Source organism: Sinohyriopsis cumingii, chromosome 17 (genome assembly GCF_028554795.1).
Source record: "Sinohyriopsis cumingii isolate HCF-2022 chromosome 17, ASM2855479v2, whole genome shotgun sequence".
Classification (NCBI taxonomy): Eukaryota; Metazoa; Mollusca; class Bivalvia; order Unionida; family Unionidae; genus Sinohyriopsis; species Sinohyriopsis cumingii.
The window spans coordinates 13,720,481-13,747,885 of NC_142977.1; the positions used below are offsets into that span (position 1 = coordinate 13,720,481).

At 40.4% G+C, this 27,405-nt stretch overlaps 1 protein-coding gene across 1 annotated transcript in view; it reads right to left on the bottom strand.

Annotated features, from left to right (window-relative positions):
* LOC149777782 (uncharacterized) overlaps nt 1-13,219 on the bottom strand; it is a 63,490-nt gene extending 50,271 nt beyond the window's left edge. Inside the window, exons 1-2 of the mRNA XM_089938821.1 lie at nt 12,550-13,219; nt 3,373-3,539 (exon numbers count right to left, since the gene is read on the bottom strand). Coding sequence (XP_089794947.1) covers nt 3,373-3,539; nt 12,550-13,219 — 837 coding nt within the window. The remainder of the gene's footprint in view (nt 1-3,372; nt 3,540-12,549) is intronic.
* Nucleotides 13,220-27,405: the final 14,186 nt, after the last annotated feature.

A 27,405-nucleotide genomic window follows, 5' to 3' on the forward strand; every position in this document is an offset into this window, starting at 1 on the left:
CTAATTGCATACCCTCAATCACTGCTGTAATCATCAATGATTTTATCGATGAGGGACCGATAAACATTAATGTCCATGATACCGCTTGTAAATAATCGTTGACAAATATCAGCTGCTTCATTAATAATTTCAGGGGAATTATTACCGGCTCGTTTTCCTCCAATGAGGATTTCAAGTCTGTCCACGTCGGCAAGGACGTTATTGGGGCATGGGGTAACAAGACAACTTCCTTGAATGACAATACCACTTCCAGTGGCGCTGGGGCTAGGATCTATGCCTGTTGTTTTTTTTTTCTCAACTTTTTTCTTACTTGTTGCTGAGCGTAATATCCATTTTTGTTTAGTTTCTTTAGGTTGCAACTTCATTTGATCTTATTTCTTGTCTTACTTGTTGAATATATTCATTTACTGTCTGGTTAAAAAGACTAACATTCTTAATATCTTCCTTAGATCTGATCTGCGGAGTATCAGTAACGACGCGGTATACATGCTTGGCCCAATCGGCAGCTTTTAGACTTTTAATATATTCGAGTTTTACATACCTATTTCTATCACGAAATCCAAACGTGGCAATATTAATTAAATGATCTGAGTCAAGGATAGCGGCAATACCTTCCGGCGTAAATTTATCCATACTGTTAGTTCTAACTATTGGAGGAGGTTGAACTTCAGGTTGTAGTTGAAGAGGTTACTGGGGTGGTGGTTGAGCTGCTTGAAGACGGCCAGCAATATGAACAGGCAAAGTTTCATGAGCTTTTTGAGCCGCCTCAGTTGCTGTAACAATATTCTTTGTTGGTTCGACAATTGGTTTAAATACGTGTTCTGTATCTTCTGCAAATTCCACCTGAGACTCCTGACGCTCTTGTAATTTTTGCTTGACAGAATCACGGACTGGAATATATTTTTTAATTGCATCTAATATCGCTCTCGAGCTAATCTATCCATGCGAGATTCCATTATTGATATAATAATGATTTAATTACTCACACACTACAGCAGCAGGGAGGTTGACGACCAACAATGAGTGTCAGACAGGTAAACAAACACACATACAAATTTGAAAACACGAGCGACAAAGATAAAGTAGCAAAATGAGCTAACCCAGTTAGAGAAAATCTCGGTCGGTTAGACGTTATTGACCTTGTATTTTCATTTTTTTCCAATTTATTTTATTTTCAAATAAACCTTGCTCCAAAACTGGCCTATTCACCCTCCCTGCTGCTTCTGTTGATAATTCCTAAAAAGCTTTATGGACCCAGACCTGCTTGGGCATAATGCGACAACAGAGCTTCATCTGTGCAGTTTGTAGTTGAACTCGACCTCTAGGCGAGTACAGACGGTACTTTAAGAAAAGGGCACTAAGGGGTAAGAGTTTCATATGTGAGGAAAATAAATGGTAATGTTATTGTCAGAAAATGAGATGCTTGGGCACTAGAATGGATACCTACAATGATAAATACAACATTAATGTTCTCAAATATTGAAAACGCAAGACACAAGTCTGTTGACATAAACATTTTCTTCAAATCATATTGTGAATGAATGCGCCTTGCAACAACTTTTCCATTTGATCTAGAATTAATAGATTTTGGTATTTTTGTCAATTCTACGAAATTTCGAAATTTCGTGATTATGGACTGGATTATCAGTGCTAATTCTACATGAAATACATCGGAATCAAGCAGCGAGAGAGAAGCGTGTCAACTACTGCAAGTGCGTTTCTGTTCTTGTTCTGCCATTGAATTGTTGAATGGTTAAAATCATAAGGTGGGAAAAATATGAAGTCTTTCAAATGCAATTATCAAAAAGACGCTATGGAATATGTTTATTTCATTTTGAGTGCAGTAAGGAGGATGTTATTGCACTTGGAATATAGTCAAAATTACGTACAATTTTGAAATGTGTAATCAAGCTTGAGAACCCATGACATGACTAATGTAATTTGGATTTGCAGAACTAAGAAAGTGCATTTGGAGGAAATTCAGGATGTAAAACTGTAAGTATTTTATTTTTTGCCATTCTTATTACCAGCTAAAGAAGACACATTTATGCCTTATCACTTGCATGTTATTGGTAAGGACCCTGTCTGGCGTCTATAGCTAGCCTAAATCCGAAACATTTATCAAAAAAGTTAACGCGGAATGTGCCAAAGCAGCTGGTATGTGGCAGTCCACGAAACATCTGCTTTAGTTCATTCAGAAACAAATTTAATCAATTAAAACGTAAAGCGTCTACTACGATAGTGTACATAATTTGTTTACAAAGTAGTTCCTAATACACTACTGGGCACACTAGAGTTCAATATGAAGTCGAACGTGAGTTCAATATCGTAAAATATTGCATGATTCTGACAATGTTAAGTTAACGGAGGGAAAAAAAGAGCATATAATAAAATTGTCCTTGCCGTTATGTAAGACTTAACGTCTTGACGTTAAAATGACGTCAAAATTATCGACGGTTTACATGTTTAAGTTATTAACTAAGTACTAAAATTGTTGGGCCTGATGTCATGCGGCACCGGATCCCCGAACTTCCGAGCATTCTGCGCCGCATGAACGGGGGCCAAACTGTTTTGAACACTCGGTCAATAATCTTTTTATTATATACTTGAAACAAATATTTTTATTACTGTGTTGACCACTCCGGTGGAATAAGTGGTTGGATCGTCCGCCTTGGATGTAGGAGGTTGCGGATTCTAACCCCAGCCGAGTAATACCAAAGACATAAAAATGGTACTAGCAGCATTAAGAGGTTGGTGTTATGACTGGTTAGCCTGGTGTCAGGTTAATTTGAATGGGTGGGACATGATGTTACATGCAGACAGCATGACGTCCCAGTGATAGACATAAAGTGCAACACTGTAGATATCTTAGCTATATGGCTAAAACTATTAAAGATACGTAAAAAATCTCTCTTTCTGTCTCTCTCTCACCCACCTACCCACCCACCCACTTAATTATGTGTTGTGTTGTGTCATAATAATAATAATAATAATAATAATAAAGCAAAAGGATCGGAATAGTGAATTTTATATTTCATATGTTTCAATACGCATGTCTGTTTGGGAAAGCAAAGAGTATATGAAAAGTATGAGTCATCAATTACCTCATGCAAGTAATAAACAACAAATAAAGATACAAAGAAAAAAGTGAACTGCTTAGAGTCCATTAAATGCTTAGAGTCCATTAAATGCGAAGAGTCCATTTAATGCAGATTGTTAAAACAGTCGAATAATGAAACAATGGAAACAACGGCAAAGAAATATATAAAACGATTAAAGCATGGAAATAAATAAAGAAATGCAAAGTACAAATGCAATGAATAGTATCAAAACAGCGGATCAGTAAAGACTACCACAAATTTAATCACTAACCATTAGTTGTTTTATATCCGCGTGCTTTCTGGGAAATATAAATTCATCGAAATCGGCAACTGCAACGAAAGAATATCCTGCAAGTTGATCCTCACAGTAGTGGATAGCCGCCAGGTTGTCGGAGTATGTTAATGCAATCTTTGATCCAGGTATGCGAGGAATGATATCTGTATTGTTGAATAAAAGAACTTGTCTTATCTTATCTTATCTATCTTATCTTATCTATCTTATCTTATCTTATCTTATCTATCTTATCTTATATATCTTATCTTATCTTATCTATCTTATCTTATCTTATTATCTTATCTTATCTATCTTATCTTATTATCTTATCTTATCTTATCTTATCTTATCTTATCTATCTTATCTTATCTTATCTATCTTATCTTATTATCTTATCTTATCTTATCTATATTAGCTTATCTTGTCTTGTCTTGTCTAGTCCTGTTGTGATTAGTGGTATCGAACAAATTATCCATCGTCTACTAATTTTATTAAATAGATACTAAAGAACCTGTAGGAATTTATTTTGGCCACTGCTTTCTTTAATTTTTCCAGTATTCAAAAGAGTATCTGTTGTGATTATTGGTTTTATTTCTGATGTGAATCACGTAGCGAGAACCTAATTTAATTGTCGACATCAATTTGGTGGTATCGAAAACCTCGATTAATTATCGACCTCGATTTGGTGGTAGCGATAACCTTGTTCAGTTGTCGACCTCAACCTGATTGTAGCGAAAACCTAGTTCAGTTGTCGACCTCAATTTGGTGGTAGCAAGAACCTTCTTTAATTGTCGACCTCAATTTGGTGGCAGCGAGAACTTTAATTGTCGTCCTCGATTTGGTGGTAGCGAGAGACTAGTTTAATTGTCGATCTCATCTTGGTGGAATCTCAACGTATCGATCACTTCTGGATATGTGTCCGTCAGTCCTTACACCTGTATGTCCATCAGTAAGTACACACATCAATTTCCCAGATTAACCTTGATATTAAAGTTCTTATATGTGGCTAGGTTTTAAAGTACAGTTTCGTACATAGTCGTGATATTTGGTATGTAAATACATCTTGATGTGTGCAACACAAATTTAAGATATGCTTCGGAGCAGTCTCGACATGTATGTATGTATGTATGTATGTATGTATGCGTGGGTATATAGGTCGGTTGGTGCTTGTTTTATGCTTTAAACTCTTGGATAATATGCAACATCGCCACGACGACGCCTAAGTGGTTGCATAATTGTGGTGATATCACATCTAAATCTGTGTATTATAGTGTGGCAAGTCTCTGAAAAACAAACTTTCTAAAAACAGTGTCTGAATATTTGTAACCATTAAGTATATATTAGAAAAACAGAATAATGAAAGAATAATTATAAAATAGTTGAACGCCGGTTTGGCTCTATTTCACAATACATTATGCTACGTCCGAGAGCAGCAACGGTTTTGGTAGACCGCTGGCGTATTGGGATCGGGCGTTTAGGCAGGGCTCTGGTAGTCACAGGTGACTAACAACAACACGTTAATTAAAGCACGATGATCATAGTTACTTTCACTAGCTAACAAATCCATGATTATCTCTAAGGAGCGGTATCCTCCTACCAGCACGGCCTGGTGGACAAGCTGAGAGGTCGCTACACAGGATGCACAAAGCAGGAACCCAACCTGCTGAAAAGGAAAGATACATCATTCACTATCGAAACATACGACTCTACACTAGCCTTGGCATCTGCATCACCAAGATTTATAAGGAGCTAGAGTTTGACTGGAGACAGTGGATGGCACCCTGTATTCACAAGAACAAAAACCTGCGTGCTAAGGCCACAAATTGTTTTGTCAAGGATTACTTTTAGCTGTTCAACAATTCCGTCATTTTGGCAAGATCTTGGAAAATCTGCAGAAGCGCATCCACGTCGATCTGGTGAGACGCGAGGTTCAAGGGGACAAGCTGCGACGCCAGATAGCCATCTCAGCCTTTCGGACTAAATATTTGATGCATGACGTTTGTTGCAAATACATAAAGACGCGTTACGGTGTTAAGACCCATCTCGCATACATCGATACCAAGATCCTCTTGCTGAAGACAGGAACGGAAGACATATAGCGACGTGGCAGAGGACGTTATGATACGAGTGATTTTTTTGGGAAGGTCATCCCTTTCATAGCAACGCTAACAAGAAGGTAGTTGAAAAGTTTAAGGATGAATATAATGGAGTTGTTATCGTTGAGTTCATAGGCATATACTCCAAGATGTGCTCTGTTCTGTGAGCATTTAGTGTAGAGTCTCAAATGGTCAAGGATGGTGCGAGGCTGACGGTCAAGGCTGACATCCAGCATAAGTTATAATTCGAATGCTTCGCACAGAGAAGGGAGTTTAGTCACATCCAAGCAGCCATACGTAGCAACCCCCAAAGGGGTATATAACCTGATATAGAGGGGCCTGTCCCCGGTGGACATAAAAAATGGACGCACTTAATGGGATAACTACCCGAGCCAATGATAGGTGGAGGCTGACACAATGTTTGAAGAGTTTATGAACTCTCTACCACAGAATTACGCATCTGCAGATGACATGCCAGAACAATGAGCCGTGACAAAGCCGGTTAGCAGGCGCTGCACTATCGTTGGAGGAAGGTTCATTTCCTTCATCGCCCTGCAAAGGGGAGAACACTAGATCATCATCATGCAGGGTAGTGTCGTTTTACACGTCCAAGCCACATACACCGCAGGGAGCCCCGTATGGTATATAGACCCGATGTCCGCGAACTAATCATTCGACAGGTACACGGAAGACATTGTGTAAAGTTTGAGACCACTAGCTTGACTCAGCGAACTTTTCACTAATTGAGAATACCACTGGACTATTCCTCTACGGCCAGGTGGCATTTGACTTGTTGATTCAGTGATTTCTCATCGGTCGAGTATAACCTACAACGATAATATTGGATCAATAGTTCAGCGGGTACCACCCTCCAGTTCGCCAGGTGTATACCTGTAGTGCACCAGAATTAGCTTATTCATTGGCTTTCCCTGGTGCGCCGTATGTGTCCAAAGCGGGGAGGTGATGACATCAGCTGACCTTGCGCCAAAAAGCCGAATCATCTCTCCAGTCGCCGAACCCATTTCACACTGCTGCATCCACCCCATTTTCACAAAGCAGTAGTTCCTAGGAATACTGGCGCACAAACAGCCGCTCGGCTAGAGTTCCGTTAACTCGATGCACAAAACCCTGGGTCGGTTGGGCGCCAGTGGACACCAGCCTTCTCACGTCGCACGCGAACGGCCTCTACTCCTGCCTAGGGGCTACGACACAGCGCCCCTTTTATTCTGCCTGTGGTCGACCTTCAACATCTTAGGACACTTGAGAGATCCACTCTTGTACAGCACCAGCATTGAGGCAACCTCCGAAGCCTTTTAATTGGAAATGGGCTCGTCCGCCTTTTAGCGGCTGACAACGTCTACCACTGTCAGCATACTTGCATACCCACGGGCCAACCTTGTGATAAAACAGAAACAATACATCGGCCAGGTGCACCTCATTGCGAACTGAAGTTGACAATTTTAGTCGGTGCTGGTCGCTGACTCTACCACACGACCAGATTTTTCAAACACACAGGGACGCTCTGTATTGGGGCCCTTTTCGGCGGATGGTACCCTCTTATCCGTCGCCCCTCCATTCCTTGAGGCTATTATAGACAGACTAACTTCCAAAGCTCCAACCTATTCGAACCATCTTTTGATGTCAGTGCGCCCACCTGCCTTCATTTGCTCGTAACAAGCCTGTGACTAATCTCATCGCTGACTGCAGTCTTTGCAAAACTTCCTAGCGTCATTTACTAGCCTTGACGGCATCCTATGGCCAACCCATTGCAAGGCTTGTCGAACACGGCCAGAGTGGGTGCATCGCTAGATGACGTGCACAAAAATGAATACAGGCTGAAACTACAACAATTTTTAAAAAGGTCATCAGTGTAAGCTGGTACATCCCACTGACTAGGTATTAGCCAGGCGTACACCTGCAACTTGACCAGTGGAGGAATTTGGGCGCAACCAAGAGCGACGCAGCAGGTGCTGAAACTTGATCCTTATCCAGCACCACAAGCTGCTCTGTACCAAATTACCCTGTCACAGCCGCGGCAGTGGCCATACCCACCTAATGATGCAATCAGTTGAAGAAGGTCATATCCTCTATCAATGTGCACTAATCCGAATCAATCTCTACTGATGACTAATACGCAGATGCTAATGTTGAAGCTCTGACGTCAGAGTTTAAGGAGTGGTTCTTAAAATGACTGAAGGGTATCCAGGACACATGAACAGTGCAGGGCAAAAAGGTATCATATTTACAAGGTGAACATAAAACGCGAACTAAGACAAAAGCAGAACAGGAAAACAATAGGACATAGGCCGACCTGGGACTGCAGCGTGGATGCCGACAATGTGTGAGAATTTTCCAGCCGTATAGAATATACTCTAGCTGATCAACTAGGCTAGTGCCATTTTTCAGCGGCTGTTCCAAGCTAACTCCATGAACAGGCCCACGAGCCTGTTGTTATTTGGAGAGACATTTGATGATGTTTATGGTCTTTCTAAAGTGGCGACATGGAGGCACTCGCGCACGCTATCCAGACTCGATTAAAATGTATAAGCCAAGACCGTTCCACGTACCACCCTAATGGTCTATGCGAGATCTGCGCAGATGGCATTTGACCTGGTGTTTGAGGCCCCCCAGGGGGTTGCGACCTAGAGATCGCTATGATATCGAAGTCGGTATGTTACATCTGGTTTACGTCCTGGCTGAGTCGATGGGGGGCGGGGGGGGGGGCCTCTCTGCTAACATCCGACAAATATTTTCTTCCAGCATCATCGCGACCTTGAAGGCTGTCTGGCTGCTGTCGGGTGCCTACGAGATCGATACCATTAAGAGTTCAAGCATCAGATCACGGTTCGGGGAGTGGCGCCAACATCGGCGTTAACTACTGGACCCTGTTCGCAACTATAGAAGTTGCTTTAGTATCTACGGACGTTGCTGAAATGACGCGATGATGTCGATTCCGCGGCCTCTACTATAAGCTTGGGCTGCCACATCATTCCAGGCATCGTGTAGATCACGTCCACCATCTCAGCTTGAATAGCTAGTGACACTGGAAGCGTATCACTCGTGGACTCCAACAAAAGCAAAACTAGTCAGCCAAGCTTACGTGATGTACAGCATCGCACTTGACGTGAGTCTGAGTGAGCTCCTGACCTGCGCCACTGCTGTTCGATATCTGCGCTGCCTCTCGGGTAAAATGATGCAGCTCGAGGGTTCTGTGGAACGAAAAAGGGTAGGTGATGCCCCGCCAGAACACACAAATTATATCTCAAGCATTTGCACACATACACGCGATGACACACGAACGACAAAGTGTGTCCCTCACCAAGGGTCACCTGGATAAGCTCGCTACAACCTCCGGATCCGCCGCAGTGTTATTTTGATGTTGTGTACTGGAGAGGGGCGAAGGCATCATCCTATTATGGTAATGGCTGCCCAGGCCAAGCACCTCGGAGCAGCCCGCAAGACCAATCGGATTATGGACTTAAACCTATTTGTCGGGGCCCTGAAGTGTTGCATAAGTAAGTTGTCATCTTTTCACTGTTAGCCTTCTTTCCTTACCTTGCGACTGCTGACAATGCGATGGCGATCCTAGCCTTCTCGGCCCCTGGCAAAGCGGTTTGTTCTTGGCGTGGTTGCCTCGGATGCCCAAAAACCTTTTGGAGGTGCAGTCGGCCACCAGTCGAAAAAGGTCGAGTCCTCAGATTAGCGCAGTAGCCGTGAGGGCCTTCTCCAGCTTTGACCTCCTTTGGCGGTCCGGGCCACTGAAGCTCTTCACGGGTTTCTAAATGCTAATTTTAATATAAACGTCATTGACCATTCAGAACCCAACTTCGTATTTTATGTCAGACTGCTACAAATCCCAGTAAGATCTTCGTTTCTCGTTATGGTTAAACTGCACCTAAAGGTGATAGCTAAAACGATTTAAGCACGTCTACGCAATAGCAAATCAGGAGGTTTTCCAAGTGTAACACCTAAAAGAGAGTCATCATAACGATCGCCTGAAGAAGATAGTGAAGTCCATCTTAACGCTACGATTGAGCAGGAACACCACTTTGCAAACGTTATGGACGGGCTATCAATATTGTTGACGGTATGCTTCTAGCTTGCTATACAGTTTATAGTCCGATGCCTCCGATGGAAGGCTCAAAAGAAAGATCAGATTCAGATCCTCACGGAAGATAGACTGAACTCCATTGAGGACTTAGTCTCGCGTGCTTTCTGCAATGGTTCCTGGTCCGAGGTTGAGTTTACTTTTATTCTGAACACACTGGACAATTATACGACAATTAAGAATTGCATTCGTGCAGCTGCATGAATGGCACATGCAACATAAGTCATCAGAAAATAACGGCGCTCTTAGTCCAGTGTGGGTCATAGGTCCGCGTCGATCCTATCAAAATTATAGCTGATGTTGTAGCTTATGCTGTGTCATTATATATTCTTTCTCTACCTTGACCGAAATCTCAGAGGTAATTCAGAGTGCTCCTCTGGAATATGTGCCTTAGCTGGCAAGGTCGACGGCTTAGGTGAGCTGGCCCATTTCTTACGGGTCCTCGAGTACATCTACATGCTTCATAAATTCTTCTTTCAGGCAGTCGAAGAGAGTTCGCACAAAATAGCTAGGGAAGGAGGAGGGTTGGAACATCCCTATCGTTCATGGTAATGGCCTTAGGTCCAATTGTATGCAGTGAGGTCATTTATTCCAGGACAAGTCAGTTAAATGTTGACTTCCACTGGAAGCATCGTCTCCAATGTGTTGATTAATGGTATGTAGTCGTCAACCTCCACTTCAGGTTAATTGTCACATCAACGGTATTGCCTTCATAGCTAGAAGACTTTTTTTCTACGCTGTCTTATCGTTTATGCTTCAGGCTGTCCATGGCTACAGATGGTATTCCATAAACTCCTTTGGTATCTGATTTGGTGTCTGTGAAAGTCATCTACTTGCTGAATATGCTATCATGACCATCATATTCTGCCTAGACCCACCCTCCAACGATGCCCGGATTTTCACAAAAACGTTGCTGCACCTCACCTTAACATATTTTGCTTTAAGATGTGCCAGACTACGGTTTTCCAGCATTGCTGCTCCGTGACTTAGCAGATTTTTCGCGGTGGTGCCTAACTGTCCTCATAATCCTTGGTGCTCCTTGAATTAGGAAAACGTTATTGCTCTGCGATATATCAAAATGATGCAAGGTAGGCCAAACTGGCATTTAAGACTACTCAGTAAAGTTTCCGGTATTGATTGAGTTTGGATAAGGTGCAAGTAAAGGCCTGACCTTTAATTTCCAGGGAGGGATAAACATTCTAACTCTGATTTATTGCAAAATGAAGAACATATTAGTTGATGAAAAATTAATCAGATAAAAAAATGGCTGAAAAGAAAATTCAAGTCACCGCCCCTTTCCCGGAAAACTAAATGATCATACTCTAAGGCTAATCTCATTTCCATTTACCAGAAACATGAATTTACTCCATATGTCAAATGTCAAATTATTGTTATTATATATTCATTGTTTTTCTCCGTTAACTTTACATTGTCAGAGTTGTGCAGTTATTTTCCATACTGCACTGCTTCATACTGCACAACCAACACGCGTTAAAACTAGTACCGTGTATTATGAACTACTTTGTAAACAAACAATGTACGCATGTAGTAGACGTTTAGCTTTTGATTTATTTGATCTGTTTGTTGATGAAGTAAACAAGCTGTTTCGTCTATTTGAAAGCAGCGATGATCAAATGAACGATGTGGATGAGTTCACTGAGTCACAAATGAAATTTTCAAACAAACGAATGAATGTGATATCGCAACGTCAACAACAAACGTGAGAGACACATTAATTGAAGATACTATTCCAATCATTTTAAAAAAGTTATTTAGGACAAATATTCGTAACTTTTCTCAAATGCAATGTTTCAGACTATGACAGTGCTCTTTAGGGTCTATAAAGATAGCATACAAAAGCATCTTTCAACAAAGTCAGTGACGTACCATTTTATTAGCCTGTCAAAACACTAAATTCGAGAGAAGAAGTGCAACTGATTGTTTCAAAGGAAACTAAGGGCATTAGAGTCAATAAGCCAAGACGACGAAACAGTCTTATTTCCACTGGTTAAATGGAGAGTTACACAGCAGCTGCTTTGCAATTTTCCCCGTTTAACTATTTTGATATAATGTTAGGCAAGCGATAGAAGCCACTGGTCATAGATGCGGTCTCTCCGACAGCGAGCATGCAACTGGCAGGTCATAAACATGTCATTGATGATAACCATGGTAATAAATATGCTTACATTTATGCATCTTTAATTTCCTCGCAATGTTCTTTCTTGAATATCCTCAGAATGTACTTTCTTGATAATTTCAATTAAAAGAATTCATATTTTAGCCACATTATAATTCCTGATAATCAATGACAGAGCATAAACACAGGTAGCGTTGATTGAACTGCTCATATCTCATGCACATCGTACGGAATTGACGCAATAATTCCAGTCCATCCAAAGCAGTAAAGAAGAATTGAGTTGGGTCAATAGAAAAACAAAAATTCACCCATTCCAGGCCAACTGGAAAATTGTTTCAATGCGCATTCATTCACAGTAAGATTCTTAATTTAAATTATAAGGAAACCAAAACGAGAATTTTTTAAAACTAATGTCGAGTGCGCGACGAAGTTCAAAGATCCCTGAACGGTGATCTGTGCGCATTAATATTGTTCCTGTGTATTAATGAATCCACGGTTGTGTATTTCTTTCGAAATGCAGCATAAAGTCACTTTGTTTCTTGTAGTGTAATTTTTTTACAATCAATCCTTGGGTAGAAAAACAAAATGAACATATAATAAAAAGGTTACTGCATTTTTATGGGAAAATATGAACTCATTATATGATTAATACTACGTTGCCAAGATCGTGCAGTGTTACTCAGAAAAACTCATTTATAGTTTCCCATACAAACGCAGTAACCTATAAATATCCCGTTAAATATTTAGTTTTTTCCGTTTGAGGTAAATTGTGATGCGATAGGATTCCCATCTTGCAATTATATCATTGGTAAAAAAAGAATAAAAATACTTACCACGCATCGGGATATCATACGGTATGATGTCAACAAACCCCCTTTTTTGATAGTACCTCAGAATCTCTGATGTGTTTTGATTTAAATTGCTGGCATCGACAAATGTGATAACCTTGTCAACTCCCATATTTCTGTTGTATTCTAGCCATTCCACGACTAAACCTGGATTGAGATTTCCATATGCCTGCTTGGTACACAGCGCTATCGTGACGTTCCCATGCGGACGTAACGGATACAAAGGTTTGACGTAGGTTGTGATATTAGACGAGCAGACAAATCCAGACACTGCAAGCGTCATTCCGATGGGTTTGGATCCTGGAATCGGGTTGGCACATTGGAATCGAATTACATATATTTTTGGTTTCAAGAACGTAGAATATCTACAAACGGTCATTGTTCGCACAACACCGTCGCTATACAGAAAGCAGCAAGATGCATTGGGGTTTACTCCAGAATGTATCCACGCCGTAACCCCAAACTCGTCCCAAGGTGTTGACATATTTCGTGCAATGGCAGCATAAATGAATAACTTTGTATGTTCCACTTGAGTGTATATACGTGTCTTAAAATGCACCAAGGCATCAACGGTGTCTGTAGTATGAACAACACGCTTTATTCCAATATCAGATTCCTCATCGTTGGAAGGCCTAGCTGCCCTTGCACGTGCCATACTCGCCAGTATACGAATTGAACAAATATTATATCTATATCTATCTATCTATCTATCTATCTATCTATCTATCTATCTATATATATATATATATATATATATATATATATATATATATATATATATATATATATATATATATATATATATATATATATATATATATATATACGAGTCGCTGAAAGGGCTTTATAAAACTAGCTTTTTTGAGCATGTTGCCTTTATATGCAAGCAAATCATATTGTATTTATCAATGAATGGGATATAGTGAACGAGATCGTAATAGATAAATAGCTGCTTCAAAAGACGAAAGCTGGAGCAGGTATGGCTCTTTCCAACTTTCTTTTTATCTGTCTACTCCTATAAGAATAATATTAATAAATCTTTAACTTTTTGATCATCAATGGTTGAAAGGATGACAAATAAAGCTCAAAATAAAGACCACAGACTGAATTAAGTTTTTTCCTTGACTGGAGCTGAAGACAATTGCATAAAATTTCACATGCTACACTGCCTGTGTTAATTCGTCTGTCGACATGTTTTAATAACATCTGACATATATAAAGAACACTACACCCTGAAGACAAGCTTTTTATGTATATGGTTAACGCCGTTTTACTGTTATTTTCCTCCACAAAAGAGTTCATTTTTTAAACCAAATATTACAACTCCCTATTCAGGTTTTCATTTGAAATAAGATGAAATTATAGATTCGGGAATCAATAACCAATCTGGTCACGTGCTGCCTGTCAGTATAAAAAACAAGTTGTCTCCTACTGAACCCCTGTACCTTGTCAATCGTCTTACATGTTTATTGTCAGAGCAATCGTAAAATATTCAGGTTTGATTCAAACAGGCTGGTCTGGGGCGTTATTTGTATACTTTCTTGAATGTTCAAGTCTAGCCACGTTTATCTCATTAAATATTCTTAAGAATTTTGAGTGATTTTGCTTTGGTCAAGTCATGGATAGAAAAGACTGAGTTTTTGGTAAAAGCATGAGTTATTTACTTGGGGGAGGGGTGTGTGTGAGGTGTGGGCCTGACGTCCCGCTCGCCAAAAGAAAGTGAAGCGTCTCTCACAGCCTCTTCTTTCCAGGTGTAGTGATCGCCGCGGGACCATTGTCTGGCTCTGCTGGGCAGGAGTTTACTTGAATATGGCCTCTCCTACACTATTGTGTCCACAGCAGCACCTTCTTGCGGTGCCCCCTGTTTTCACAGATCCTGCTGTGTGGCGCGACCGAGTGCCCGGCAGTATAACTGGGTGGGCAGACTGGGCTTGTTAGCCTTGGTAGTCAGCCAGTCTAACAGTAGAAAACCTCTGACTCCTAACCCGGGCAGATGGAGCTCGTTAGCCTTGTCAGGCAGTTCGTCTAGGAGAAGGAAACTCTGATTACAAACCCACCAAGTCCCAGCCATTGGATGATGAGTCCGCTGACTTCTGGATATTTTCGGGAGAAATAAAGGCTACGGGAGGAAACCCAGACAGAAAATCCGGAGTGGAGCCCATAAGACTGCTGTGTGTCAATTGTGACTTCCTTTCGGCAGCTCCTTCATCCGAACTGGTGCCAATGTCATGCTCAGCAATCCCTTGGACCCCACCAGCAAGGAGGAGAGTGGGATCATGTCGTCTGGCCACTCCAGCCTCGCTCATGAGTGAGGAAACAACACGGAAGCTATGAATCTACGGGATATAAGTCTTACCCGACTGGTGTAGGGAAGGGGCGCCACGGGTCAGCTTCGACGGTGGGAGGGAACATCGGGACTGCCGCCCGCCTCAAGCCGGGCAGCCCTCGGTCAGTAAGGTGTTGACCCGCCATTGTCTGTCTGCTCCAGTGGGTGTCTGGAGCTCAGTGTGTTGCTTAGCATGATCAGCAGACGGAAATTCCACACCAGAAAAAAGAAAAAAGAAACCAACAAAGAAGACTCCAGCTCTTCGTTTCGCAAGCTAGAACGTGCGCACCGTGTGCACAGGCATCTCTGACGACCTCAGGGAGGTGGACGACACCAGGAAGACTGTCATCATCGACAGACAGCTCACCAGACTAAATGTCAGCATAGTTGCCCTTTAGAAAACCAGGCTCGCCTCCAGCGGCTCCCTCAGAGAGGAAAACTACACTTTATTCTGGAAGGGTCGAAAACCTGAGGAACTCCGCCAGCACGGAGTGCGCTTTACCAGCAAGAACACCCTCCTGGCTTCGGGTAAGCCTCCCTCAGGGGGCACTGAGCATATATTGTCCTTCCGCCTTGCCACTGCTTGTCAACATCCTCAGTGTCCACGCATCCACCCTCACGTTTTCAGAAGACAAAGAAGATCAGTTCTATGGGCAGCTGGAGGAACGGATCAAAGGATGCCCCAAAGACGAGCCACTATTCCTCCTCCGTGACTTTAATGTTAGCATAGATGCGGACCACGAGTTATGGCCTACCTGCCTCGGACATAATGGCACTGGAAAGACCAACGAAAATGGTCAGAGACTGCTAAAGATGTGCACCCACCATGACCTGTGCGTTACTAACACCTTCTTCAAGTGCAAACCACAACACATGGTGTCATGGAAACACCCTAGGTCTCATCGATGGCACGAACTCGACTTGGTCATCACCAGGCGCTCTACCAGAACCTGCCAGAGCACGATGTCACAGCCAAGTCGAATGCCATGAAGGGAGTCATCTACAGCACAACCATGTCCACGTTTGGCAAAAAGGAACGGCCCAGCCAGGTCTGGTTTAACGCACACCTTTCAACGATCGAACCAATGATAGAAGACAAACAGAAAGCTTTCATAGCTTAAAAAACAAATGGCCCAATGAACGGATGCTTGCTGCCCTCAGAGGTGCCCTAAGTATCACCCAACGCATCGCTAGAGAGTGCGCGAACAGTACTGTCAGCAACTGTGTGAAGGAATCCAGTGCAGTGCCGAGTCTGAAAACATACAAGGTATGTACAGTGGCATCAAGAAGTCTCTAAGCCCTACAGTGAAAGGGGTTAGCCCCTTGAAATCTCGGATGGGAGAGAAAATCACAGACCGTGAGAAGCAGATGGCCAGATAGGTGGAGCACTACTCAGAGCTGTACTCCCGAGAAACGTCAGTCAGCGATGTGGACCTTAGCCGCATACAGAAACTGCCCACCATGGAGGTGCTCGACAAAGTGCCTACCTTAGAGGAAACCAGCAAAGCAATCGACTTCCTCCCAAACAACAAAGCACCAGGTATCAATAGCATCTCGCCTGAATCTATCAAACGTGGGAAACCAACATTGCTTCAACCGCTGCATGAGTTACTCTGCCTCTGTTAGGAGGAATGAGCAGTCCCCCAAGACATTTGCGACGCCACAAATGGGACCCATTACAAAAACAAGTGCTACCGGAGTGACTGTAACGATTACAGAGGGATCTCGCTCCTGAGCATCGTTAGCAAAGTGTACGTCCGCATCATCCTCAAAAGGCTGCATCTACTGGCGGACCGTGTGTATCCGGAATCCCAGTGCGGCTTCAGAGCAGGCAGGTCGACAACAGGCATGATCTGCTCCCTCCGACAACTCCAAGAGAAGAGCAGAGAGCACGGTCAGCCACTCTAATGATGTTCATCGACCTCATCAAGGCCTTCAATCTTGTCAGCGAGAAGGGCCTATTTGAACTTCTCAGTAGGATCTCTTTCCATGCCGATATTAAGGGAGCAGTCCTGTATAATGGATTGTCCTCCGGCTCCTTCCTTATCATCAGCAGCGCGAAGCAGAGCTGCGTGCTGACCCCGACACTTTTTGGGATCTTCTTCTCCATGCTCCTTCCCTTCTCCTTGGACTTCTGCACTGAAGGCGTATATCTGTACATCAGGTTTGACGGGAGACTGTTCAACCTGGCACGACTGCGCTTGAAGACCAAAGTGAGGTCGGTGCTTATCAGGGAGATGCTATTTGCGGATGACGTGGCTCTTGTGACTAACACCGATGATGCCCTCCAGAGACTGAGAGACCGTTTCGTTGATGTCTGCAAGCAGTTCGGGCTCACCATCAGCATGGAAAAGACAAACGTCAGCATACAATATACCACCATTGCCCCTTCCATGAAAATCGACGGTGTCACCCTGGAAGCAGTCAGCAACTTTACTTACCTTGGGTCGACCAACAGTAACACTCTCTCAATCGATGTGGAGCTCGACAAAAGGCTTGGAAAGGCAAACACCATCATGGCATGACAAAAAAAGAGGGTGTGGGAAAGCAACGCGCTGACAGAACACACCAAGATCCAAGCCTACCAGGTATGCGTTCTCAGCGACCTTCTATATGGAAGTGAGACCTGGAGCACCTACATGAGGCAATAGCGCCGGCTGAACTCCTTCCTTATACGGTGCCTAAAACGCATCCTGAAATCAGCTGGCAAGACCATGTCCCACACAGTGAGATCCTGCAGCGTGCAAGTATCCCCAGCATGTACTACCTGGTGAGTATACGCCGCCTTCGATGGCTGAGACACGTCCGACGCATGAAGGATGTGAGGCTGCCGAAGGACATCCTATATGGACAGCTGGCCACTGGCACCAGCAGAAGAGGACGCCCCTCACTCCGTTTCAAGTATGAGTGCAAGAGGGACATGAAGGCATGCGACATTTCACACGACAGCTAGGAAGTGCAGGCCGAGGACCGAGGCACTTGGAGACTGACGGTCCGGAAGGGCATAGCAGTTGCCGATGTGAGGAGAGGCCAGCAGGGAAACGTGAGAGAAAGAAGAGAGCGGCAGAAGCCTCAGCAACTCAGACTTCCCAGTACGTCTGAACCAACTGCAATAGGACCGCTCCGGTGGCCTAGTGGTTAGAGCGTCCGCCTCGGATGCGGCAGGTCGTGGGTTCGATCCCCGAACGTGTCATACCAGAGACTTACAAAAATGGTACTAACAGCTGCCTCGCTTGGCGTTCAGCATTAAGAGGTTAGTGTTAGGACTGGTCGGCCTGGTGTCAGGATAATGTGACTGGGTGGGACATCATGCTACATGTCTGCGGCATGATGCCCCAGTGCTAGACATCGCTATAAACTGCCACATTGCAGACATCGTAGCGATATGACTGAAGCATTGTCAAAGCTACGTAAAAAATCAACATCACATCACATCACCAACTGCAATAGGGACTGTTACTCGCGCATAGGCCTGCACAGCCACAGCAGACGATGACAACATCCCAGAGACAGACGACACTCCAAGGGCACTATTGGCATGGTCTCTTGATACTGAGCCGCCAAAGATGATTTATTTGAAATAGACAATAGCCCTTGATTATACATATTTATTTATCGAGTTCATATCATTTGATATTAAAAGAGAACTATTTTAATATTATGCTTATCACACAAGACTGTGGCCTTTGTAATACTCCATTATGTTGCTAAGTATTACGTCACAATATAGAGATATTCTTTATTCTTTATAACATGGAAGTATGAGACAGATGAAGACGTTTGCTATGTGATATTGTTATGAATTCCATGACAAATCGCTGCCTGAACTGCTTTGCCGTTTATTGTTATGAATTCCGTGACGAATCGCTGACTGAACTGCGTTACCATTTACTCATTTATCTGTTTGAAATCGATTATTTTCAATCAACAAACATAACATTCAGTACCTAAGTTACAGTATTTTCTTCATTCAAATGGCTACAGTTTAAATATTCACATATGACCTTTCTTACATTGTTGTAAAATAAAGTGACGCATAATTATAGGTCAGCTTACTAATATACAATTACTGATGCAATGAAGTTACGTTCATCCTCATTTTAAATATATGCAAAATATGTGCAAGAAATGGAGTAGAAGCTTGCGCACAATGTATACATATCTATAAATAAATAAACAAATAAATAAATAAATGTAAAAAACATCCTTACTTGTTGGTGACGTATCTGCCTGTGAAGCAGTAGAAATATGAACACCGTGATGCATATGCAGAAATATCCTTTTCTATTATCCATTCTTCTGCTCCATAAGTGAAATATTCTTGTACATCCCATAGTTGGCCTTTTTTTCCTGATATCTGGAAGAGAAATAAAACTGACGATTAATATTCGTTCGTAAATAGTTTGTTTTGTTGAATATAGCAGAGTGACTCAACAAGGCAGAGTGGGATTGGACGGACCACTCTTTTAAAAAAAAGTGGAAATGGTTGTGAAATTAGCTGAAAGTTTTGGACTCCACCATTTCCCAGAGAGGCTTTGACTCCCTATTACAGACATATGCTTTGACTATAAATACCCTTTGTTAGTAAGGCTGGAATTAAGCCCACAAGAAAGAATGTTTACGATTATTCAGCGGGAAGGATTTCTCTATTTATATTATGAGAAGATCTTTCTCATAACCTTCTTCTCATTTCTTGCTTTGAGAAGGAAATACGATCCGCCAATGGCGCAATAATACGAATATATAAACATTCTTTCAACCGCAGGCCTATAGATCAATGATTAATTTCTACTGATTCATTATCATACATGAAATATGAAAATAACGATAAAAAGTAATAATAGTCCCTGTTTTCGAAATAGTATTAAAATGGTACACAATTTCATCGGAATCCTTTCTTTTTTCCATTCCCCTCTGGTGCGTAAATGACAATGAGAGAGAAATACATATTGCGCATGGGCAAGCCTCGTTTCCTTTTAATGAAACATTTATACATCTCGTGGTATATTATTAATACAGCGTACATACTATAAAATTATTATAGCCAAAGAATATGAAATTCAATAGTTGCGATTAATGCAACAATCATTTTGACGAAATGCATTTTACTAAATTTAAAATACAATACTAATTTGGAATAGGCTACTAAAACATTATTCTTTATTACTTAAAGAATATTTCATTTCCAAACTAAATTTTACTAAACATGAAGTTGGTAGCGAATTCGTTTTCTCCAGTAATAAATGCTATAAATCAGAATGAATATAAATTCTTTTAAACAATTAAACATTACTTTACATTATAGTATAAAATAGAAAGAACTCACATAAATGTTGCAAAAATATCGAGTCAAGACTGAACTTTACCATGAAAATCTCAAACATTAAAAAGTCTCTATACTTTTAAGAAGTCTACGAACACAGACGATTCTTACTTTTAAGGAAAGACAGTGTCTTATGATTCTCGATGAATGTATTGATTTTGCGCAAGCTTGCTCTCAGTTTATACGCAGTTTTGGACGTATTGTCAAGGTCAAATATGTACATTAGTCTAGGTACTTTCGTTTCGTGTCATTCATTTCGAATCAGAACGAGGCTCCCATCTTACAGAAACTGTCTGCGTCTGTGTACGTCATGAGACAGACAATTCTGCTGCATAGACTTATTCGTTTTTAAGAAACGTGTGAATCTTCTAGCTTACTCATCCAAAGGGAATTCGTCTGTTCGGAATAACTTACAGCCGAGACTAAAATTTGCTGACTTTTGGATGCAAGAGAATTGTATTTCATAGTATAAAAAGTTTTGCACTTGCTCGTAAAAGCGTAATCTTTATTAAAATTGTATACAGTTGTAGTACAAATATAAATAAAATCAATCTTAATATATTTTATTTGAAAATTACTTTCAACATAATTTGATGAAAAATTACTTTTAATACAATTTAGAGAAATTTCAATCTTAATACTTTTACTCACAAGTTATGTCCTAATACTTATAAAGAAAGTTGTTTATTATTATTATTATTATTATTATTATTATTATTAGTATTCCTCTGTTTTTACAATCTGCCGACTGGTATAGAAGATATTTTTTTAACTTAAAGATGCAAAACAATCCGCAAGTAATCCTGCATTGTTTCGTTTTGTAAATTTCATGTTTATGGATCATCAGGTGTGTATAATTCATATTATATACCTGCATCCCATCTTATTAGTTTAATAAGATAATTACAAATGATGATTACCTCATCTGGAGTAAAGGAATGCTTTTGCTTGAGTGATTTGAGAAATGCTGTCATCTATAACTATCGAAAAACCATATGCATGTTATTCAAAATAGTCCCATTTAGTTCTGGCAATTGTTTCTAATCGTCACAATTATGGCGGATATAAATAAGAACTCTTGCTTCTTCGAGTCATCTCCGGATCCTCTATTTACTGGCGTTTGCTTCTCCGCATAATACAGCACCAATTCCAACTGGAATAATGGCTTTAATTGCATTGTCCAACATTTGCCTCACAAAACATTTCGGATTCTTCTGCCTTACTCACTCTGTTTGCTATTTTATATAATCGGATCAGTTCCAAGTTGATTAATGACTTTTATTTCAAACGATTGATTTGTCAAACATTCGCTTCGCAAGCATCATCAAATTTTCTAGCATCCTAACTCTGTGGGTTATCTTATATAATCGGATCGGTTTCAACAGGATCAAAGAATGCAATTTAGTGATAGCAGCCTGTGCTAAAATCAGGAATTACATACGTGTCGTTTGAACATCACTCAAGACCCAACGAACTTGGATTTGAAACTGATTCAGGAAGACTCGCGATTATACACTCTTTCTTGAAATAAATGCTTCAGATACTCCGAGCTTTATTTCCAGGTTTAAAATCTCGTTTGCCCCTGCACACCTTATATCCTTAAGTACATAATCTCATGTATTATACCGAACACCTTCCGTGGCCAAATGGTCACTTCTCACGTCTAAGCTACAGTCGCTAGATTCTCATTAAAAAAGCCCACTCTTTGTTCCATTACTCTTAAATATTGCGTCATCATTAGTAGCCTTTCTTACAAGTTCAACTGTATGTCTAACTCCAAAGATAACTTTTCTAACATTTCTGCAAAATCCATAAATATGTGACAGTGGAATTGCGCATGAAAATCTTTTACGAACATCTTTCAGCATTGATCGTCGTGATAAAAGTCCTAAGTTGTAATCTTGATTAACACCATGAGACACCGGCCACACAAGAGCATCAGCGTTGTCATCATGGTTTCTTGGTCGTCGTATATTATGCAGTCTGTGGTCAGTACCGTCTTTGGCGAACATCATTGACGGACCAGCTGATCTTGTATAATCATCAGAATATCTTGCTAGACCTATTATCGTTGTGGCAACGTCGACGTCCTTCTGAATCGATAAAATATTTCTTTCGTCGATGATATACGTGGTACTGTCAAACAATGCCATGATACTGTTGTTGACAAAACCAAGTCTAACATCAGCTGCGTATTCAGTATCATCTGCTATAATAATACTGCCAGTAAACAATCTTCGACAAATATCAAATATTTCATTAGTGATTTCAGGCGAATTATTTCCTGCACGATTTCCGCCGATCAGAACTTCTAATCTATCTACATCAGAAAGAACACTGTCAGGACAAGCAATAACACCGCTTCCTTGAGTAGAAAAACCACCTCCAGTAGCGCATGGGCTATATAAGTTACGAAATTCTTCTTCTTCTTGTCTCTTATTTTAGCTCTATATTACGTTTAAAATCCCTAAAATACGGGTCATCATCTTCTGCAGGTCTATTACTATATATGGAATATACAACCTTAATCCAATCATCACCATTATTCCAATGAAGAAGATATTCAGATTTTACATATTTTTCTAGTTGACGATTTCCACGTGCAGCAATATCTACTACTTTTTCACGTAGCAAATTTGTGATAAGGCTAATACCTTTAGACGTAAATTTATTCCTAGCATCAATTAGTTCTGGTAATTGTTGTTGAGGAGGTTGTAGTTTTTGTGGCCGAGGAATTAGTGAAGGAGATTGTCGTTGTTTTTGTCGTTCTATTTGTTGCTGCGGTAGAGGAAGTTGATGGGAAGGTTCTTGCTGGAGAGACTGTGGTTGTTGTTCTTGAAGTTGTGACTCCAAATAAAATTGATTTATGTCGTTAATGTATTTATTATATACTTTATCATTACTTCTAGTCTAGGGTCTTTTATAATTCACACGATATAACCATTTAAAATAACTATCAGTATTTATGTTAGCATACTTAGGTTATAAAAGTTCAGACCTTCGAGAATAACTATCAAATGCAACACGAGAAAAATCTTCCTCTTCAATTTTTTAAGTTCTTCAGTAACACCTTTTTTAAATTTTTTTCATTAATTCAAAATTTTCTTTCCTTACTTCAGGTTTAGGTGCAAGATCTTTTCTTACATCGGCTATTTCAGTACGAACTTCAAGTATTTCTTCCTCCATGGGGGGAGGTTGAGGAGTAGCTATTCCAGCTGGAAGAGCTTTCAAAATATATCTTATTTGTTTAGTTCTTTTTGCTATCTTTGCAGTTTGCTCACCAGTTTTTTTTTCTTCAGAAATCTTTGTAATAGGCTTAAATAATTGTTCTGTATCCTCTGCAAATTCAACTTGTGATTCTTGACGTTCTTCAAGTTTTTGTCTAAGAGAATCACGAACAGGTACAAACCTTTTGATTGCTTCTAATCTTTCTCGAGCTAATCCAGCTGTGTAAGTTTCAGCACCAGGTGCCATTATTGATATTATAATGATCTAATTATAGCAGCAGAGGATGCACGACCTCAGTGAGACGTCATATGGGTAAACGACAACATATATACTTTTAAAAAAACGCTAAAGACAAAAATAAAGTAAAAAAAAATAACCCCCAAGAGAGACTCTTGGAAAGAAACTCTTGGAGAGAAACTCTCGGTAAAGTTAGAGAATTTGGTTTAGCGTCGGTGACCCCCTTTTTTATTTTTTTCGTATGCGGTTTTTAGTTTTCAAAGTTGCGTATCAGCAAAAGGTCTGTTCGCCCTCTCTGCTGCTCCTTCTCATCGGGCAGTTTTCAAGCAATCGCTAAGTATTTATTTCAAAATGGAAGAGCAAATGCTGATGTGCAATTTTTATCATCAGACGAATCTTTGAAAATGAAATGAGACCCATGGACTAATTGATGCTGAAGGGCAGGAAAGTAGCATTTACACAGTATATGATGCTATATCAGTGAACAACATACTACAGTCGTAAGAAGACTGAGCAGGAAAAATTCAACTAGCGAGACTGAATGAACTGAGATATGGACATTTAAGACACACCAAATTATTATGCCGCTATCTTGTATAGTGTCAGTGAAGACATTAATGCCAAGCGACCTGTATTTGCTCCATTTACTTTGATGCCTCAGTCTGATTAAAATCAGATCTCCACTTTTATACACGAAGCTCTGACGGCGATCGCTGAGGGGTCATGTTCTGGTAACCTATGTCATTACCATAATTGCTAATTTTATCAACCAATCCGATGAACTCTTATATTTTCGTGTTTGGAGACTGAGCAGCGTGGATGAAGAGCATGAGTGTCTACCGAACAATTTGATTCACTTTCAGATTTTTGAAAGCTGCATTTCCATTGGCTAATTCAAAGGTCACCAAAACATGACCCTTAAGTGGGCGTCGTCAGATCTTCATGTAGGACAGCGGAGATCTGATTTTAATCAGATTGTTGATGTCTCAAACTATAATAAAAAGATCAGGGGGAACCACTCCAACGTTGTGATGGAACCCAATTTGTGGCATACATTGAATTAATAACGATTAATGGTCATGGTTTAGTCAAATATAAAAACTTTCAGTAGTTAATGAGTGCTCTACAGGTATAAACTTTGAGTGACACTTGTAAAGTGAAGTTGTTTGTGTATCTGCAACATGCACAATGGTGAGATTGCTGGCATACGGCTCCTGTACTTTAATTTACTGTGGCTGAACTTTCTTTGGACTTGTGGAAACTGTACATGAACTAAGCACACAACTAACCAAAATGCCCTCTCCCATGCGCTCGAAAACTCCGTCTGAATTAGTCTAAAGCACACTATCATTAGCAGTTATTACAACAGAGAAAATAAGTTTTGCCAGACTCGACAATACCAGTTTCTGAAAGTGCAATAAGTGAATTACCAAATATATAAATGGAAAACAAAGTTAATGGCTCCGTGTTTTAAGATTGACCCTGAAGTCCAGGAAGTGAAAATGACCAAGAAAAGCTAAATGTCTTTTGATAGATGCACCTCTGAAGTAAGGTCAAGCTGTATACTCTATGATTCATATTGCAGCCATCAAACATGCCTTAAAAGGGAATTAAAAGTTCTTTTAACAATACTTAAGATACAGAAGGTCTTTCTGAAATAGCCAGTATAATCAATGAGAAAAATCGGGGAAATTCGTATTCTTTAGAAATCTAACCCTATCAAAATACAAACTGTATAGCGCCTAATGAAAATAAATATGAAAATTTTGTGCAATTATTTTTCTTATTTTCGTATCATTTTGTATGATGTTCTTAACAAAACGGTACATTAACGTTGATGGTATGCATTCAAATAAGCTAATTATGAGAGTTTTTGTTCTTGCTGTGATAATGTCGGATGATTGGTAAATAGACTGTGACTATGTCGAATGATTGGCAAATAGACAGTGACAATGTCGAACGATTGGCAAATAGACAGTGACAATGTCTAATAAATGGCAAATAGAATGTGACAATGTCGAATGATTGTCAAATAGACTGTGACATTGTTGGATGATTGGCAAATAGACGAACAATGTCGAAGGATTGGCAAATAGGCTGTGACAATGTCTAATGGATTAACTTTCACCCCCCAATATAATCATATGTACATAACTCAAAAGATTTGGTTTATAAACCGAGCGCACAGACAAATACGAAATATCTTGACTTTTGCATAGGCATAAAAAAAATCTTCATTCAACACTCGTCGTCTCAGTGTCATCAGTACTCGTCAAATCTCCTTCTATTAGTGTGCGGAACGGATGACCGAACCTTTCAGATTGTTAATATAGATGTTTCTCATGGTGGGGGAAAAAGGTTCCAAAGAGAAATATACTATGTTTCCAAGGACACGCAGATAGCGGGAAAACTTGTGGATACAGACCCTTACTCCAATGAAAGAACTGGCATGGTTTGTGACTGAAGAGTCTGAGGGCTTCCTTTTCGACGACATACCAACAACAAAAAAACTGACATCAATGTGAATGGTCATGGCGTATTAGTCATTTACTAACTAATATTTACTAACAAATATACAACATATGGTTTCCCTCATTCGACTGGATTGTTTCAGCATTCAAGCCCGCTTACCCATACATCTTAGATGTAAAACTCTGTGATAAATGGAAAGATATTATGACCGGTGACTCTCTAAAGGTCAGTATCAAATATCAGCCCTCTCTATTTATTAGTAGGACTTAGATGCTCGTGACTTTAAATGAGTATTTTTGCAAACCTACCGAGGAGAGAGAGAGAGAGAGAGAGAGAGAGAGAGAGAGAACCTTTATTGGCTAGATGATGTGCCCACTATGACCGGAAGTAGTCCAAGTGCCTTTCGAGGTTAGGACAAAGGAAAGGAGATGCTCCAGCTAATCTAATTTCTTTTCCAGATCGAATTAAATAACATTAAAGATTTTGCTAAAGAACATGGTATCCCTCATTCGACTGGATTGTTTCAAACCCGCTTTCCTATAGGTTGTACATTTGTCATTCCAAAGGCCAAAATGGCGTCGCTTTAGTATCCTTTTCATCAGAGAAAGAATTATATAGATGTACTGGTGTCCCAGGTTGAAGCAGGAAACAAATTTGTGCGTAAAGCTGCTTTCATTTATGACACGCAGCCGAGAGAGGATGATGTGGACACATTCAACACAGACCTATAAATTGGTGGAAATTCTAAAGAAAAAAAAAAAAAGAAACCTTCAACGTAGAAGGCAGCTTATATGCATGGTCGCCAAACTAAGAGTTCATCAACGCTATGAGTTACGATTCAAGTCTCACAATTACAGACGATAAAGATTTATATTTGAATGAATTTGTCCTCAATAATATGCAATTTCCATGAATGAATATTGTGTTTCCAATATTAATTTTATGTCCACTTTATATGAGATCTTTATTACTCATTATTGATCTATTAGTATTAGTAATTTGAGTTATTTATATGGACTATGTACTAACCATATACATATTCGTTGATTACATGATAGATTCAGCTTGAAGTTGGTGACACAAGAGGAACTGCTAACAGTACAGCCGGTGAGCATGTAGAGTGTGTTCCCATAGGCAATACTCGATAATGACGTCACGTCTTACGGCCTTTATTATGCGTACCCCTTCTAGGCGCCATTTTCTTGGCATACGTACTGAATCTGTGGGCGCCGTTTTGAGAGGGGGTATTCATAAT